The sequence below is a fragment of the Tyto alba genome, unplaced genomic scaffold (genome assembly GCF_018691265.1).
Source record: "Tyto alba isolate M040663 unplaced genomic scaffold, T.alba_DEE_v4.0 Super-Scaffold_48, whole genome shotgun sequence".
Classification (NCBI taxonomy): domain Eukaryota; kingdom Metazoa; phylum Chordata; class Aves; order Strigiformes; family Tytonidae; genus Tyto; species Tyto alba.
The window spans coordinates 2076443-2093191 of NW_024881324.1; the positions used below are offsets into that span (position 1 = coordinate 2076443).

The window sequence follows — 16749 nt, forward strand, 5'->3', positions numbered from 1 at the left end:
AACATTTCAGTGCCCACCATAATTTTGCAGGTATTTCTGCACAAAGAATCTTTTAGAAGCTGCATGACACACAGTAGACATATATTTTAGAGATCAGCTGAACTGTGCCAAAGCAAAATACGGACTAAAGCCTAAATATTGTGTGAGCCCCTTGGCCGTGCTCCTGGGTTGGCTGTGGGCATGGACATTCAACCAGCAGCAGAGCCCTGGGCTGGCCTATGCGCCTCCCACCCCGACCCCAGAGAAATAGGGTTGTTTGGTTTTGTTTTTTTTTTTTTTTTTTCCTGTAGCTCCTGTTTCTCCTCATTCCCTAGGGGAAAACAGCCAGTGGATCCAGGGACATGTGGCCTCACTCATCCCACCTCCCGTGGATGGTCCTATAGCGTCTCCATGGAGTACAGCTCTGTGACATGCAGCCAGCACTAGCTGCCCTCGCCGGCAGAGTGTTGCGGTTTCGCCACCATAAGGCTTCTCCCGTGCTGCGGAGATATGGCAGGATTGTGCTTTTCCTCTCTGTTAGCTCGAGTGTTTTGCAGGGCAGGGACTTCCTTGGTGAAGATGAGTTCCTGCCTCAGCAAGAAAAAAAAAAAAAAAAAGCTGTAAAAATGAAAATCTTACTGCTTTAAATGAAAAGTTTAAATAGCAAAACAAAACAGAAAGTAGAGGCTTCACAAATGAGAGCCAAGGTCTGGAAAATGGGCTTGCTTAAATCTTTGGCTAGGGACAGACTGTAAACATAAGTACTTGTAATCCTCTTTTAATTGAAATTTTGATTTACTGTTCTGCTGAATTTGAGCAATCCCTGAATCCTGTATTAGCCTATATTGCACAGAAATGACTGTAATGTCATTTTTAAAAGTATTGCTTCACTATTACACATCACTGAGCAATTGCATATCAGTTTTGTCCTGGAGCCTGCAGGCTCTTGAGACTCCTCCCCAGACATGCCTGGCACAGAAATATAAGTAGTTTCCATACCATTCTGGCACAAGTGAATTCCCGCAGCTCCTACGGTAAGTACTAAGATGTTTTGCATTGCCACATCCCATCAGAATGTGAGGAGGAAGGCGCGGGACCAGACGCTGCAGTCGGGAGTCTGAGCAAAGCAGAATGAGCAGACACTTGGCTATTCGGCTTTTAAAGTCCCTGCACTACTGCAGCTCTGTGCAGGCATGCTCTGCAGCTCCAGTATGTGCAGCAGAACATTTCGGAAAACCATTGGTGAAACCTACCCTCTAGAAAAACGCTTGGTTTTCATTTTTGTTTATGACTGCGTATCGTTTTGCTTCTGTAAATTCATTACACCGTTGGCCCATATATGCATTTCAGACAGGAGGAATATTCCTCTGAAATCACTAGGCGTAAGCAGTAGCGTTTGAGGTATAAACTAATCTGGAGAGGCTGAAGAGGCACACAAGCAACCAGACATGCATGCTGTGGTTCCAAATCTTGTGCTTTCATCTGCTAAGAAAGCTGACGGAGTGCTCCAGCTCAGAAGACTTTAAACAACACACTGAATGATAAGGGTTAGGTATCTGTTTATTCAGATTTCTTTTAAGTAGGTACATCAAAATAGAGGAAATGTTTTCAAGAATTTATGTTTTGCAGATAGTAGTGAATGCTCTTTATGATTTCTGTTATCTAATGAATATTGATATCAAGAGTGGTGAACACAAAAAAGTTTTTCATTGAATTTTATTTAGACAAGTAGTGATATTTGAGTGAGGAAAGACAGGCACGTTTGTCTAGGAAATATTTAATAAGATGGAAAAAAGAAAGTTGATGTGTTTCTTTTACTGGAATGAAAAATATGCTTTTGCAAAGCGTTGATGATAAAGCATTTCCGGTTTCTGTTTCTGTCAGGCTTCTTAATTGTCAAAGCATTATTAAAAAATCATTTCACTACTTCTAGTATTTGTTAAAATGGTGTTGATATGCTGGGCAACTTTTACTTTGAGACGTGTTTCGGCACCCGTAGGGCCAGATTTCCAGGTGCACAGCCTTCCCTTGTCGAGCCAGCTTTTCCGCAGTGTCTTTGCCTCCCTGCAGGCAGCCTGCACAAGCCGCAGGGTGCTGAGCTCCTCGGAGAACCTGCCCATGCAGACGGGTGACTTGGTGGGGACGGAGCTGTGCTGAGAGCCTGCAGGTGGTGACTAGATGTGCCTTAGGATTGGTGTTCACAGCCCGGCAGCGCGGGAGTGAAGTCCTTGGTGTGCTTCTGAAAAAGGGGGAGCTCTGCTGCTCACTGCGCTCTGCTGACAGCATCCTCCTAACTTCCTGCTCTAAAATTATCTCCTGCCTGCCCTACAGATGAGTACAATCAGCAGTTTTCTAGTGATTGCGTTGAGCAGCCTTGCCTCTGTTTCACCTCGGCTCTTCCGCCCCCAGCTCACTTTCTACGTTAAAAGGCGAGGTCGGACGCCTTAGCAGAAAACAATAAAATGAGGATGCAAAGCTGACACAACACAGAGCATGGCTTTAGCTGATCGTCTCCCCACACCTCTCACCTCTTGACTCTTTGTTGAATTTTCATGCTTCAGGCTGGCAAAATTACGTCCACAAGATGCTGGCAGTTTGGGGGGGGGTTGGGAGAGCGGGGCCAGTGTTACACCCTGGCGTGCTTCTGCTCCCAGTTGCTGGGCCCCCACCAGAGCTGCCCACGCTTCATCCAGGGGACATCCCGTCTCAGTCATCAGCCTGAGCCTAGCCAGCTTGCAGACGCAGTCGTCTTGATCTCTAGAGGCAAAACTCTGCCTCCCTGTGCAGCGCTCCATCTTCATCTGGAGGGCCAAGAGGGAGCATGACCTGCGTGATGTCCCTGGACGAGCACTACAGAGAAGCTCGTCTGACCACGAGGCTCTGTCGCAGCAGCAACGACCACCCATGCTCGGTCACTTCCAGTGCATAAAGCTGTCTTTTGGCAGTACCTCCCTTTCCAGATATTCCCCTTCAGAAGACAAAAGCGAGCCTGTAGTTTTGGTCACCGACCCCCTCCGCGTGAGCACTTCAGGGACTCCCTCCCTTACTTCCCAGTGATTTCACATGCCTCTATTAGCAAGCGTGGGGCTTTAGGATCTTCCAATTAGCTTAAAAGCCAAAAGGTAAAACTTGTGTGAGGGAGAGCGGGGTTTAGAATTACATGGGCAGGATTACAGGAGATGCTTATTTTTGTTCTCCTCGAACGGCTGATCACCATAATTAATCTAGCGCAGCGATTGATCCAAAAGGGGACACGGTGGTGATGGCTGCGGGAGGTGAAATGCGCGGGCGAGGATGTGTTTTGCTGGCTGCGGGGGGGGGCTGCCTCCACCTCTGAAGACGAAGACCATGTCAGAGCTGAGCTTGCCGAGGTCAGCCGGGTGCAAACCCCTCTCTGGAGAGGACGGAGGGGGGCAGAGCTTCCCCCGGGACTGCCGGGGATGAGGGGCATCGGGCTGCCCCCATCCCACTGCCTTGCAGGACCCCTACTCGCGGTCCCCACTGTCCTGTTCTCCTCCCCTCGTCGGGAGAGCGGGAGTAATGTCAGCGCTGGGGGTGTAATATTGTGCCGCACGGTCAGGAAAAAGCATCACCCCAGCGAATTTTACCGTGTGGGTCAGAAATGCCGTAGGAAGCCTTGGCCTGTGCGGCCTGGGTGGTGTGCACAGTGAAACCTGCGGGTCACGGCAGCGCTGCAGCCGGGTGCTGCGCCGCGGGAGCAGCCGTAGAGCAGCCCGAGCGAGCATGCCACAGGATTTGGTTTATCCTTTTCAACATTGTAGGGTAGAATAGTTGATGTGATGGAAAACGAATTGTGCCTTTTAAGAATTTTCCCGGTTTCTTCTGTGAAGGAAAGCTTATGCATACCTCCTGTACTAAGACAACCCAATTGCCCTCCGCTCCTCCCCACCCGGTTTAAGGGTGCGTGCACCAAGCTACCATATACCATCTTCTGTCTCATAAATATGCATTGAATAGCCTAATATTTTAACAGCTGTTGAAAAGCATTTAGTAAATGAGTTAGCTGGAAAGCACTTTCTAATCAGATAATGGCACTATCCGAGATTATAGGCTGAGATGTATGCGCAAGGCTTCCACCTACCTGGAGGCTATTCTCGTATAAAACTGTACATATGCATCTGATCCCATCAAAATATATACACATAAACTCAAAGAGGGCAGGCGGGCATATGCGAGCGGTACCAGTAGCAGTGGACTAGCGAGGGAGGGGAGTGAGTTCAGATAGTTACGTAGATAAAAGCTGCGATTGCACATGTGTGCTGCCCACGGCTTCTTGATAGCACGAGGCTCCCTTTGTTTCCGAGTCGCCGTGCACAGGTCTTATTAACTAAAAAGCAAAGGCTCGATAGTAGCCTGACCTTTAAAAAATGTTTTGGTTGAGTTGGTGCCTGGGGGAAAATACCCAGTTCATGGACAGCATCTGCAAAGGCCCCTCAAGTGACTGTCTCTGGAGATCCCTGGGGTTGAGTGCCTGTCCCTTGTCACTGAGATTGCCACTGCTGCAGATACGTTGTCAGGGCGTTTCAGAAAGCTTTGCTGGGCCACTGCTGCTCTGGTGTTAGGAGGCGGGGGGATTATAGATCCCGAGGGCGGCCAGCCCGTTGCCTCTCCCCAACACCAGCCTGCTCCGGAGTCCGGCCAAGGGGCGAAGTCCTCGCTCCGCTCAAGCCCGCTTGGATCCAGGCCACAGTGGCCAGGGTTGTGCCTTTGGCACGCGTCCCGAGCGGCGAAAGCTGGAGGTGGAGATGCGCCCACACCCCCGCGGGCGTCGCGTGGCAGGGCGGGCAGCCCCGTGGCGGCGGCAGCGGGGATGACCCGCGCGGCGTCTTCGGCAGGAACGCCGGGTCCCTGGGGAGCGGGGTGGGCTGCCCGGCCCGGGGAGGGTTCCCAAGCACTTCACGGCTCCGCTGGGTAATGGCGATTTAACCACCTAACTCCTCAGGCTCGCTGAAAGTCCCGTCCCACATTCTTACCAACTCGGAGACGTTTAGTCCAGAAGCTGAAGAAATGTGTGTGCGCACACGATTAAAAAGAGTAGTGCTCTCGTTTTTCATACACTAACCAAAATCTGTGTGCCGGTGCCAGGGAACTACGTCATAGTCTGCACCGTGAAAGGTGGCTATTTTGTTTGATAGGTTCAATCAAACTTAAGGGTAAAATAAATATATTATAGCGCCGTAAATGTCTGCATTGATAATACTACGTGGAAATGGGAATTTGTTAGTTTAATGTTAATCAGGGTAAACATCTGTTTAATTTATATGATTATATTTTCTCAGTTCACATATTTTAATAGCACCCCACCCCCCCCCAAAAAAGTTTAAAAACCCATCTGGATTGCTAAAGTGTAAAAGCAAACAGACTTGTTAGAATTGTCAAAAAATACATATAATTTATATTTAAAGCACTTTCTGACTCCCTTTACTGAATGTGCATGATTTATTATTTTTCTTCAAAGTTTGATATATTAACTTTTTACCTGCTAGAAAGGCCTTTCATTTAACTGTGGGCTTGCAGAACTGGCTGAAATATTTCTCCCAGATTCAGACCCACACAGAAGGACCATTGTCTTCCGCCCAGTGCTCCGGTATGATGTCATAACCGTGGTCTCTCTGAGTAAGAAGCTTTGATTTATAGCCAGGGCTGCTGCCAACGCACGGTTCTCAGAACTTCGTATTAAATTGGATGACATAATGACGTGAGTCCAGAGTCTAAGAAGGCATCGTCGAACCACTGAAAAGCAATTAGCACAGATTAAGTTGCTTATCAGACTAATTGAGAACTGTGAGGTCTGTCACATTTTAATATTCAAAATCAGGGACTATTTAAAATCATCTGTTGGCTGACCCTCTGCATTGTGAAGTAACAAGCATTTAAAAATTAACCATACAAACCGAACTTGTGTTCATTTTTTCCTTTTTATGGCAAGGGCCTGATCCTTCAGCAGAATAAGGGTCTCTTAAATAACTAACATTACTTTTGAGTCTGAGCGTTACATAAAAGCTGCATCATCTTTTCTGTTTACAGTTTCACAAATTCTGGCTTTGTTGCTGCAATTTATTATTGGCAAATCTCAATGTATGGCAAAGTCAGTCACAGTTTTTCATGCTGGCCAGCTGGGAGTCTGCAAGACTGGGTGTTATCTCAGCACCACAGAGCAGCTTTGAGACAGAATGCTTGTTGCCATTTGATATGACTCTGCTGAATTTAAGAAATAGCCTGGTTTCTGCTAAAAGTGCTTGCAGATTCTGAACGGCTGTAGGGCTTTCCAGTTAATTGCCAGTCCAGGCCTTCTGTGTGACTAGAGTGTCTCTTTTGGCTGGCAGGTTTTTACAAAATCATTCAAGATTTGAAATATTGGAGATAGAAGTTAGTCAGACTGATACTGTTCTCTGTTAAATATTAATCCTGAGATTAATAATGAGTTACACTCTGCGCAACACATTGCATCTCCCTGTGCAAAATACTCACTTGTGCAAGCGAGTGATGATGGAAATGGCTATGTGTTGGGGCAGCTGGCTTACTGTGCCTCCACAGGGACGTACTTGGGAATGTAACCCCTTTTTCTAGCTCGGGTCTGTAGTGATTTGCAGTTAATCAGGCGTGAGTCACTAGGTAAGCAGTAACGCTAGGCCACGGCTGGCCGGTGATCAGCCCTGGCTATCCTGGAGAGGCCTGCTGGGCTCCTGCCTAGGAGAAAATGGTGATGGTGGGCACATAAGGTTTGTGTCACCAGACTTACATCAAACCTGCTTGCCCCAGCGGTGGGTCTCAGCCCCCCAGAAGTCAGTGAGGCAGTGGGTAGGGTGTGCTAGGAGCTGGTAGCCTTATTACATGCAAGTATTTTAACTTGTTTGAGTAACACCGTAGACACCGTGATGGTAAGTGGGTAGCCAGGGAGTACAGGTACAGGCTGTTCCTGCGTTGGTTTTGGAAGGTGTGCCTTGAAATACCCACAGCTCCTGCCTTGGGCCCTCTGCAGTCCTTTGCAAAGTGGAAGTAAACCACTGCCTTTTTTAAAGGAAGAATATAAGGAGATTTACACCAATTTTTGACGCATTCAAAGTATTTTCAGAACGACCAGGAGGTCAGACCCAGAGCTGGTTTGGGTTGAGATTGGAAATACAAACATTGGCAAAGATTTTTGGTCTTTGTTAACTCCCTTTGGTGAAGTTATATAGGCTGGGAAGAAGCAGATACGGGATGGAGTGTCATAAATAAACTGTTAACTGTTGTAATGTAGCAATTTATGGTATATCTGTCCTCCATGATTCAAGTAATATAGTTATTCATGGAAAACACAAAAGTTGAGGTCAAGGCAGAAAGGGAAGTGTTAATATCTTACGCTTCTGCTGACATGCTCAGCTTTGCAGGTCTGATTCCAGCTCATCTGGATCATTAGTAATGATTTCTCCAGGGGAAAAAAAAAAAAAAAAAAAGAAATCCTATAGAGCTTCCTTCTCCAAACTGGTACCCTGTGAAGACATTTACACTCTTTTAAAGGGGAGTGAGTGGCTGCCATCCCAGCTTGGTAAGATCCTTGTGTTCACTCTGCAGAGTGTTAAGTGGCTATACAAATGGCAGAGCACTGAAAAGTCAGATACAAATCCCTTCACCATTTCAGCATTAATACTTTTTATGTCTTTCAGTGTAATACCTATTCGAGTGATGAGGTTAGCATGCAAACAAAATAGAGGGTACTTAGCAAGGGGAGACTTTTTACTGAGTTGAAAAAACACATTAAAAAAGGTAATGGAGACAATTCAGCAGAACAAATTCCGACACCTCTAAGCCTAAGTCCAGGTAGTATCTGTCCATTTAAAGAAAATTTGTTTCCCATTATATGAAATAACTAATGCTCAGGAGTATCAGTTCAGAGCAATAGAAGGAGACAGTGTAAACAGATGTCAAATAAACTGGAGGTCCCACTTAATTTCATATCCCTCCTTGTTTTCCTCTCTGGCTACCAACCTGCCATGAGCAAACAAGCTACGACGACTTAACCTGACTGGTCCTGTAATTAACACCAGTCTCTGTTTTCCCTCCGAACTCTGAATTTATGGGTAGCCAGGAGTGTCCTTGGTTGCTGTCACCATCTCCAAAAGAGTTTTTAGGCTAGCGGGTCCCTTCCACCCATCGGTCCTCCACCCAGTGCAGGGTAAGACTTACTGGTTATCCTCTGTTGGTTGCGGCAGGTGTATTTTAGTGTAGCTGCATATGAAAAATGATTCCTGATGTTCATGGCCACTAATCAGACGGCCAGATAGACCCAATGGCATTGCTTTTATAGAGAAAAAATTCAAAGTGAAGTGACAAAAAGTGCCTAGTAAACCAAGTAGCAAAGATGTGCCGTAGAAGAGCTACAATGAGAAATCAGCCTGAGATCAGGAGCCTGCCTTCTTTAAAGCCTCCAGCCTGCCTGCCACCAGGGCTATAACCCTTTCCTAGGTTATAACATGTCAGACAACTCCAGGGTTTATTGGAGTTGAATTGCCAGTGGTTGATCTTGGAATTATTTAGCACAGGTGTTTCTATAACAGTGATATATTGGGAAAATTCAGTGTTCAACAACCATCATATTTCCAGCTGTGCTGTGGTTAGTGCTAGTACAGTGAACCTAATATAAAACATGTGAGAATATTTGCTAGCTCAGGAACTTGTTAAAGGTATTTTCTTACAATATCTGAGCTGCTATGTTTATCTAGGTGTGTTTCTTTGGTCTTGCATTTTCATAAAGGGTGTGATATTGGGTTTATAAAGCTGTCACTGAACCTGGAATCTGCTTCTCTGCAACCAAGTGCATTAGTAGCCCTGCTAGCCAGAGTGCAGCGCACGAGCAGGTGAAAATAAGATTATGAGGAATCCAGTGACAGTCCATTATCCTTACCACATTCATCTTGAGCAGCACCTGTGCATCTGTTACATATATAGACGTGTTTTTACTAGGGGTGCTAGAAATCTTGAAACAAGTGTTGCAAGCATCTATATGTAAAAGAACATAAAAGGAGCAAAGTTAACAAGAGGCTGGGGGACTGTAAAACAAGGGTAGTGAAGTGCATTCACCAGCAGCAAAATGTGTGAGTGTTAAAAGAGGTTTTATATGTACGCACGCACACACGTGCATTTTTAGGGGTTCAGAAGACTCATACACGAAAATAACAAATGACTGGAGAATGTATAAGGGTATTTGTAAAACACGTGCAAATAAAAATACAGTCGGAGACACTCATGCAAACCCGCCTGTGCTCTGAGCTGAGTTGTGCAAAGATGCTTCATTAATAACTTTGTGCCACAACAGGTTGGTTATTCTGATATTCTGAAAGATATTCTCTGGTGTCACCATACGTTTCCAACAGCACCTTCAAGTGATGGCTATTGCTGTGGATCTGTTTTTGAGAAAGACAATAAATGCCACTGTGCAGCCAAACTCAATTGTCGCATGCGTTACAGTTGCATCGGGCTAAAAAATAAATGCATCTACAGGCTAGCTTGGCCCTATTATTTCTAATTTTCCTGACAGAGAAAGTGGGTGTCCTTTACCTATGCACTGCATATGCTGTAGGAGAAACAGCAAAGGCGCCTCTCTCTGATTTGAGAGAGAAAACCAACACGAAAAAGACACTTTGATTCAAGGAAGTATCTCTTCTCTGATTTGAGAAAGCAGCTCTCCATTTGTTGTGACTGAGTTGACGCTCATAGTCAGTCCTTCTGTCCATGTGAGGGTGGTAGTTCGAGACGTGGATTGACAGCTCAAGTAGAGCCTCCTTTGGGACAATGGGTAGAGCTAGCAGAGATCTAGAATAGGAGTCACGTTTTGTTGGTACCCAGAGACTGAGTTAACATTTGTTAGGAGCTGCTGGCGTTAGCAGTTTGGATCCAGCTTAGAATCACTGAGAGTTGAGTGCAACTTACTGAATATTTTATACCCATGGGCTGGTTAGTAAGATTAAACACAATCACGTAGAAACTAAGTAAGTTGAATTCTACTCTTTCAGAAATACCCTCCTAATTGAAAACTTCTCGTACATACTAGTTTGTCATGGATCTTTGCAATTTTACTTTCACTGAACTCCGAAAGCCCCATCTCTACCTTCTTGTGCTCCAGTTTACCGAATGTGCAGACATTTATCAAATGGGCCATCAGTAGCCGTAGAAATGCAGTAGTATATCCAAGTTAAAATTCTTGCTTTGATTACTACAAATCCATGGAGCCCTTGGGTCCAAAGCTTCCACTGAAGCACGGCTATTTGCAAATAGATTTTTATAGCACATTAGTGCTGGAGGAGAGTCCAAAGAAAATAGTCCTTTTCAATATTAGAACCAGCTGTGACTTTCTTGTGCTGATGACTCATTCATTTTTTTTTATAGGGTGGGAGAACTAGGCAAAAGACACACAGAGTCTTATTCAAGACATTGTTTGTTTTGCAAAGGGTATCCTAGCCACAAGCCAACTTGATCATACCAATACGCAACTCATGTTTATTTAAAACTTTTTTCTTTTAACAGTTCCAATTATAAAAACAGAACCCACAGATGACTATGAGCCTGCTCAAACCTGTGGACCAATGAACCAAGGCTTAAGCCCTCTCTCTAAACCATACTACAGCCAGCAGATCATGATGCCCCCTGATCCTGGTTCGTGCCTCGTGGCTGGCTTTGCCTCCTGTCAGCAGAGGAACGCCGTGATGTCGCCCTCTCCCAACGCAAGCCCCAAGCTGCACGACCTTTCGTCCTCCCCTTACAAGTGCATCCCCAACCCGGGCCACAGTCACCTCGGACTTCAGCAGCCCGCTGGAGGTGTCCCCACCATACAGGAAGTGCCAAGGTCTATAGTTGTGCACCCAAGCTCCCCCGAGCAATCATCTCACATCATGCTGCAGCCGCAGGTGAGTCAACATCTGAGCAGTAGCTGTCCCCTTGGTTATCAACAAACACTTTATCCCAACAGTCCCTCTTCTCCAGTTCCATCTGTTACCCAAGAGCCAACCTATTTGCAGTCCTGCAGTCCAACTCACTCATCCATAATGGGTCAACAGCAGCAGCAACTGCCGAAGGTTCACAGAAATGAGTCTCCAACAACCCAACCACTGTCATTGCCAGAGTTGCATGAGGAAAGTAATCATAATTTGGCCCCTATTCCTGTAACGATCAAGCGAGAACCTGAGGAATTGGACCAGATGTACCTGGATGATGGTAAGTCTTCTGCAGCATAGGTTTGTGTTCAACCATGTTGCTATATCAGTGAGTTCCCTTAACCCCCTCCTCCTTTTGAATCATGGTGGAAAAAAGTTCAATTAACAGCCTGGTGGAATGGTGCGGACTTTTGCTTGGATTGTCTCTATACGGGAGAGGGCTCTTTAATTTCGTTTGCGATAATGAAACCATATTATCTAAGTATTAAATGCTGTTAGTTACCATAGAGCTAGCTGCATGACCGATAGCTGTGTTGTAATAATCTTAACCATATGGTCTTGGCTTACGCCCATGCCAGTGACCTGTGGAACTGCAGTGAAAACATATTTAACATTGTCCCATCCGTAATGCAGTGAAACGTCTGATGTGCAAATCTGTTCACTGGAACTAAATGATAAACTGCCCTACTTCAGTTGAGAAGATTTCAAATTAAAAATGGAGGCACATCTTTCAGTGTAACTTTTCAGTCTGGTGGCATCTGACATTAAGACTACGTTTTCTTCCATTCTTATTGTGGACTTGCTGCTGCCTTTTTTTTTTTTTTTTTTTTTTTTTTTTGCTTTTGTAAGATTCTCTATGTATATGTATTCTACACGCACCACTGAAAAGTTAAAATGCTGTGATGAACTTGTCAGACTCTAGTTTCCAAAGATTTATTAGTCGAACGTAATAAAAGGGATAATCTAGAATTTGATTATGTGACCCGACTGAACTGTGATTTAGCACTTGCTGCTAAGTATCCCGGTAGTATTCTGGACCCTCACCTTAATGCAGTACGTGAGTTCCCTTCCAATAGCCACATAACTTTATATAACATACCATGCTATTCGAAGAAGAAATGCCTTTGAAATGGCTGCATTGAAACTAATTGGTGCCAAGGAACATCTGAATGTGATTGTCTTTCAGGGAGAATTTAAAGACAATTCACTGCACTGTTTTTTAAAAAAAAGGACATTTAGTCATTCTATTTTAAACAGCATGGTACTCTCTGAATTAGGATTACAAATGAATGTTTTGGAGCTTGAGTAGCAGCCTTTTGCCTTTCAGCTTGAGAAAAATGATTTTTCTTAACAGAAGTTATTATTGGTTACATGATAGACAGGACTAAAGAGTTTTTCCTAATTAGGAGTTCAGTTCACTACAGTTTTGCACAACACATCTTTTGTGACAAGGTTTTCTTCATATACTATGCATTTTCACCTCATATCTACGATGCTGTAAGGAGGAAGATTGCAGCAAACCAAACAAGAAATGTACACAAACCAAAACAAAAAGCCAGGCCTGAATTTTGGTTTTTAGAGAAGCCAGAAGTTATCTGTGGAGGGATTTCAGTTTTTTCAGCACTGCTCATTCTCTTTGATGAAGCATAAATGGTTTAGTCTTTACCCCCATCTCTCTTCCATCCTCTCTTCTGGACACACACACACACCAGTCCTCTCATGGATAATCAGAAGTAATTGTAGAAGCCATCATGTACGTCGGCACTGATACTTAAAGTTGACTTTGAAGATCTCTTCGGATAGCCAAATCCAGGTATACTTCCTTTTAGCATCCAGCAAGCTATCCAAATCATTCTGTGGCTGACCGCAGTAATTACAGACCAAGAAATAATTCATAGCTGTAACAGTCATGGTAACAATATATAATAGCAAAAAATTAATTTATGTAGTTCCAAAAAACTAAACACCGCCAGTTCACTCTAAGGGTGGTAATCAGAAATGGTAACTGGAGGAAGTCCCTTTTCTAGGTCTAAATTGATATTTAGATTTGTCTCAGGAGTCACACTGATGGAGCATAACTCACGTGAGGGGCCCTTTCCTCTCTGTGCCTTTTCTCAGTGCCTGAAGAAAAGGTCATCCACTCTATGGTTTGTGTTGACAAAATGAAGCCCTTGTAGAAATCGGGAGTGGACTACTGCTGTCTTCTTTTTTGTCTCAGTATTTGGGCAGTCGAGAGAGAAAGTATGTGGCAGAGGGGCTAAAGGCCAGAAGCATGTCTTGTGGGACTTGCGTTGGCCAAGACCCTCTGTTCAAACCACGCGGAGCCCCAGCATGTCCTCAGGCACACAGCACAGGAGCACAAAGGTGTGAGTCAGGCTGGAAGCCTGTTTAGCTCTATGCTATATGCATTTCATGGAGGCAACCTTACCACCACCAGTGCAGACTTTGGTTTCACATTACTTTTAATCTGATTCAACTGGAGGCTCCCATGGAAAGGGTGGCCTTGATCCATCTTGCCCTTAGACACATGCTCTTGCTGCTTCCTTTGAGTCATATCAATTGATTATGGAGTGGCAGAGCAGGCTGATGGGAAATAAACCTGCCAAAAATAGCAAACCCCACATAGTTTTCCACTGGGTCAGCTCATGGAACCACATCCCCTGGGTCCAATAGCTGGGTCCAGCCCACGAGGGGCAGGAAGCCTGTTGCTTTGGGTCAGGAGTGCAGCGGGACCGCTCTGGGTGGCAGCAGCCCACCCGTAGGCCAGAGGAAACGGGACTTGAAGCCTCATCTGATGTCATCTTATCCTCCCCCAGCAACTATCTAGTCAACTCATCCTGTCTCGGTAAAAAAAATCCCCTTCTCATGCTCACCTCGTGGTTATGGAAGGATGACACCTGGGCTGCCTCGCACCGTCTCAGAGGGCAGTTTGGCCACTGTGGTGACTGCCTGGAAATCAGCAGTAATTGCTTCTGGTGCCCTGGCAGGTGCCGTTCACCGAGATCAGCACCGAAAAGGCAGAGCTCCCCATACACGCAATGCCTTTGTGCCTGGTGCTGTTTCATCCCAACCTCTGGCCATAACTGTGGAATAAGGCAGAATGGGTTTTGCAGACTGGCTCACAACTCATTTTTCATGTGCTTGATTTTTTTTTTTGAATAGGAGCTTTTACGCCATCGCTATTGTTTCTTGTTATTATCCTATCCATCTTTAAGTGTTTTCCTTGTTGGAGGAGCGGGTGGGATATCTGTGCTTTGTGACCATATTCTGAAAACCAGAATATCAAATCATAGCCATGACTAAGGACAGTTACTCTTTTTTCTTAAAACAGTTTGCTGCTCTACCTCTTCGTAATTTGTTGTCTCACAGATTCAGTTCAGATCCCTTTATACAGCACAATTTAAATTTTTTTTTCCAGTATTTTCTCAATCTTTGCACCTGTAGACAATACAAACACCAGAGAGAGGTCAGACGTACTTGACTGCTTTCCTTGCCTGCTAGTCTATGTATATCAACTCTTTCCCTCATCCCTAAAGTAATTTAAAAGTAATTAAATATTTTAGTGACATTGAGAATTAAATTCTTAAAGCACCACTCCATTAAAAAAGTGTATCTTTACGGTGTCTTGTAGCTATTTAATACCTCCAGTTTTACCTGAAAGTATTTATGAAGTGTGAGGTATAGACATCTAACATACCTATGGGACTACCAGACAAATAGAATATCTAACTGGTTATGCCAGACTGTATTTGGTAAAATTTTGGTTGCTTATTTACCACGTTGGGGAGGTTGGAGTTACGTATCTAATACACATACAGCAATTTTCGACTAGGTATAAACAGAAATCTTTTGGTTTCAGCTTATGGCATCAAAGCAATATTCATTCCTTTTGGTCTGGAGTATCTCCAAATATAGACCATCTATACTGCAGAGTATAGATGGAAAAAAAAAACGTCAGTGAGTTTATATAAATATATATCCTGTATATGACATTTTTCTGCTTCGGTAATGGAGGGCAGCTGAAGTGATATAAAGGGAGCACCCGAAGAGACTTCCATTCTGGCAAATAAGTTTTGGTCTTGGTGATCTTGTTTTAAATCAAAATCTACAGTAGTTACCTGGGCTACTCATTAAATGTGCTGTCCGGTTCAGTATGTGAATATGTGGTTCAACATGTAGAATGTATTTAAAACTCCCCCCATAAAGTGATACCTGATATATTATGCCTATGTTCTTGATATTGAAAGGTAGCTGGCTTGTATACCAGCACTCATTTCAAATAATTCTGAGTTCAACCTCCTAGCAGAGATTATGGCTGACTCCCTTTGCTGCTTTCACAGCAAGATTTGATTAAGAGCAGTTGAAAGGTGACATTTATGACCGGTTTGGGTCCTCTGCAGGAGCCCATGGTCCTTCGCAGTGGGAGACGGGGTGTCTCCTGCCCTGCCCACCAGCAGCTCCTGCAGGAACCCGCAGGGCACCGGGGCCCCCTGGCAGAGCAGGCCAGGGCTAACAGGGGCTCCGTGGGCTTGTGCCACCCCTGCCCTTGGCAGCGAAGGGTACGTGACATTCCCCTTTCAGATCTAACCTGGGAGTGGGGTGGGGGTGCGGGGGTGGCGGACCTCATGGAAAATCCTTAGGCAGGCCTGAGGGACCTCTTCAGTACAAGTCCACGCAGTAACTGCTTTTAAGAGAAAACGTTTTATGTTACGGTGAGTCTAATACGCTGTGCAGCCCTTGGAGGCGTGACGTGGAATTAGCATTGCTGGAGGAGGTGGCAAGTTTGGGGAAGCTACAAGCTGATGAGAACTCTTCCTGGTCCCTTGAACCAGTCGTTCTCTCAAAGGGCTGTGAAAATTTACCTAATTTATATCTCACGTTTGAATGTGCTCCTCTCTCCAGCCCTCTAACCGGGACTTGGGTCAAAAGAGGTGCCAGTCTGCTCTTGAACTAATCCGGCTTCTTTTCTGTTGACCAGGGCTGCTCAGATAATTTTTCCAAATTTTAACTGCTTTTCTTAGTGGTCGAAGAAACCCCACGCCAGGGGTGGTGGAGTGTAAGTTCACACAGCTTTCGGGATGTTCAGGCAACTGGGAACTGGCCAGGCTCACCACAGGAGATGCTAAAGGTGACTCGAAATCGCCTTCCTTATCCCAGTTTCCCTTTCCTGGACCTAGCATAGCCTGGGTGGAACACAGAGCTCAGCTCCAGATCTTTTACTTCACCAGAATGGAGAGAGTTCAATTAGGCATGCTAATGCCAAGAAACATTTTTCAGGCTGTAACTGGCACTCCCACAAGCTATTACATTTTTTACCTGCAGCAGAATGACACTCAGTTGTGAAATTATTTCCTGCCGTTAGAAACATCAAAGAAAGTAGTTTTCATTACAGATTAAAATGAAGCTATTTTGAAAAAGCAAGGGGGAAACACATTGGTACCTACAGGAAAAAATGTATGACGTACGTTCTCAGCAGATTTCGAGGTGTATTGTACACACTGTGATCCCATTTGTTATAGTAATGTGCAGAACATTACAAAAGCAGTTTTTAATTGAAAGCGAAGCAGCATCCTGGGGGATTCTTTAATCAAGGTATGCTTGAGTACTGAAGCTGAAGAAGATCTTGGCTTCTTCGAGCTTTGCCTGGGCTCTAATCTCAGCTTTTGAGATGCAGTCCCAGCCACACTGAAATCAGCAGCACGCTCCCATTGCTGACAGTGGGGCCAGGGTTCCACCCACCATTGAAAAAACTGTTTTCCAGAACATCCCGAGTCCTGTGTAGGAGCCAGAACTGGAATAACAATATCTGAAAGACAGATCTCTTGTCTGAAGTTTT

The 16749-nt window shown here is 44.9% G+C and overlaps 1 protein-coding gene across 7 annotated transcripts in view; it reads left to right on the plus strand.

Moving 5' to 3' along the window:
• NFATC1 (nuclear factor of activated T cells 1) overlaps nt 1-16749 on the plus strand; it is a 113553-nt gene that overhangs the window by 69908 nt on the left and 26896 nt on the right. For 2 of the 7 annotated variants that reach the window (XM_042806845.1, XM_042806846.1), the window contains exon 9: nt 10507-11193. In XM_042806845.1, coding sequence (XP_042662779.1) covers nt 10507-11193 — 687 coding nt within the window. Of the gene's footprint in view, nt 1-290; nt 1962-10506; nt 11194-16749 lie in introns of those variants that run through there. The other 5 variants (XM_042806847.1, XM_042806848.1, XM_042806849.1 and 2 more) reach the window with 5 other exon arrangements.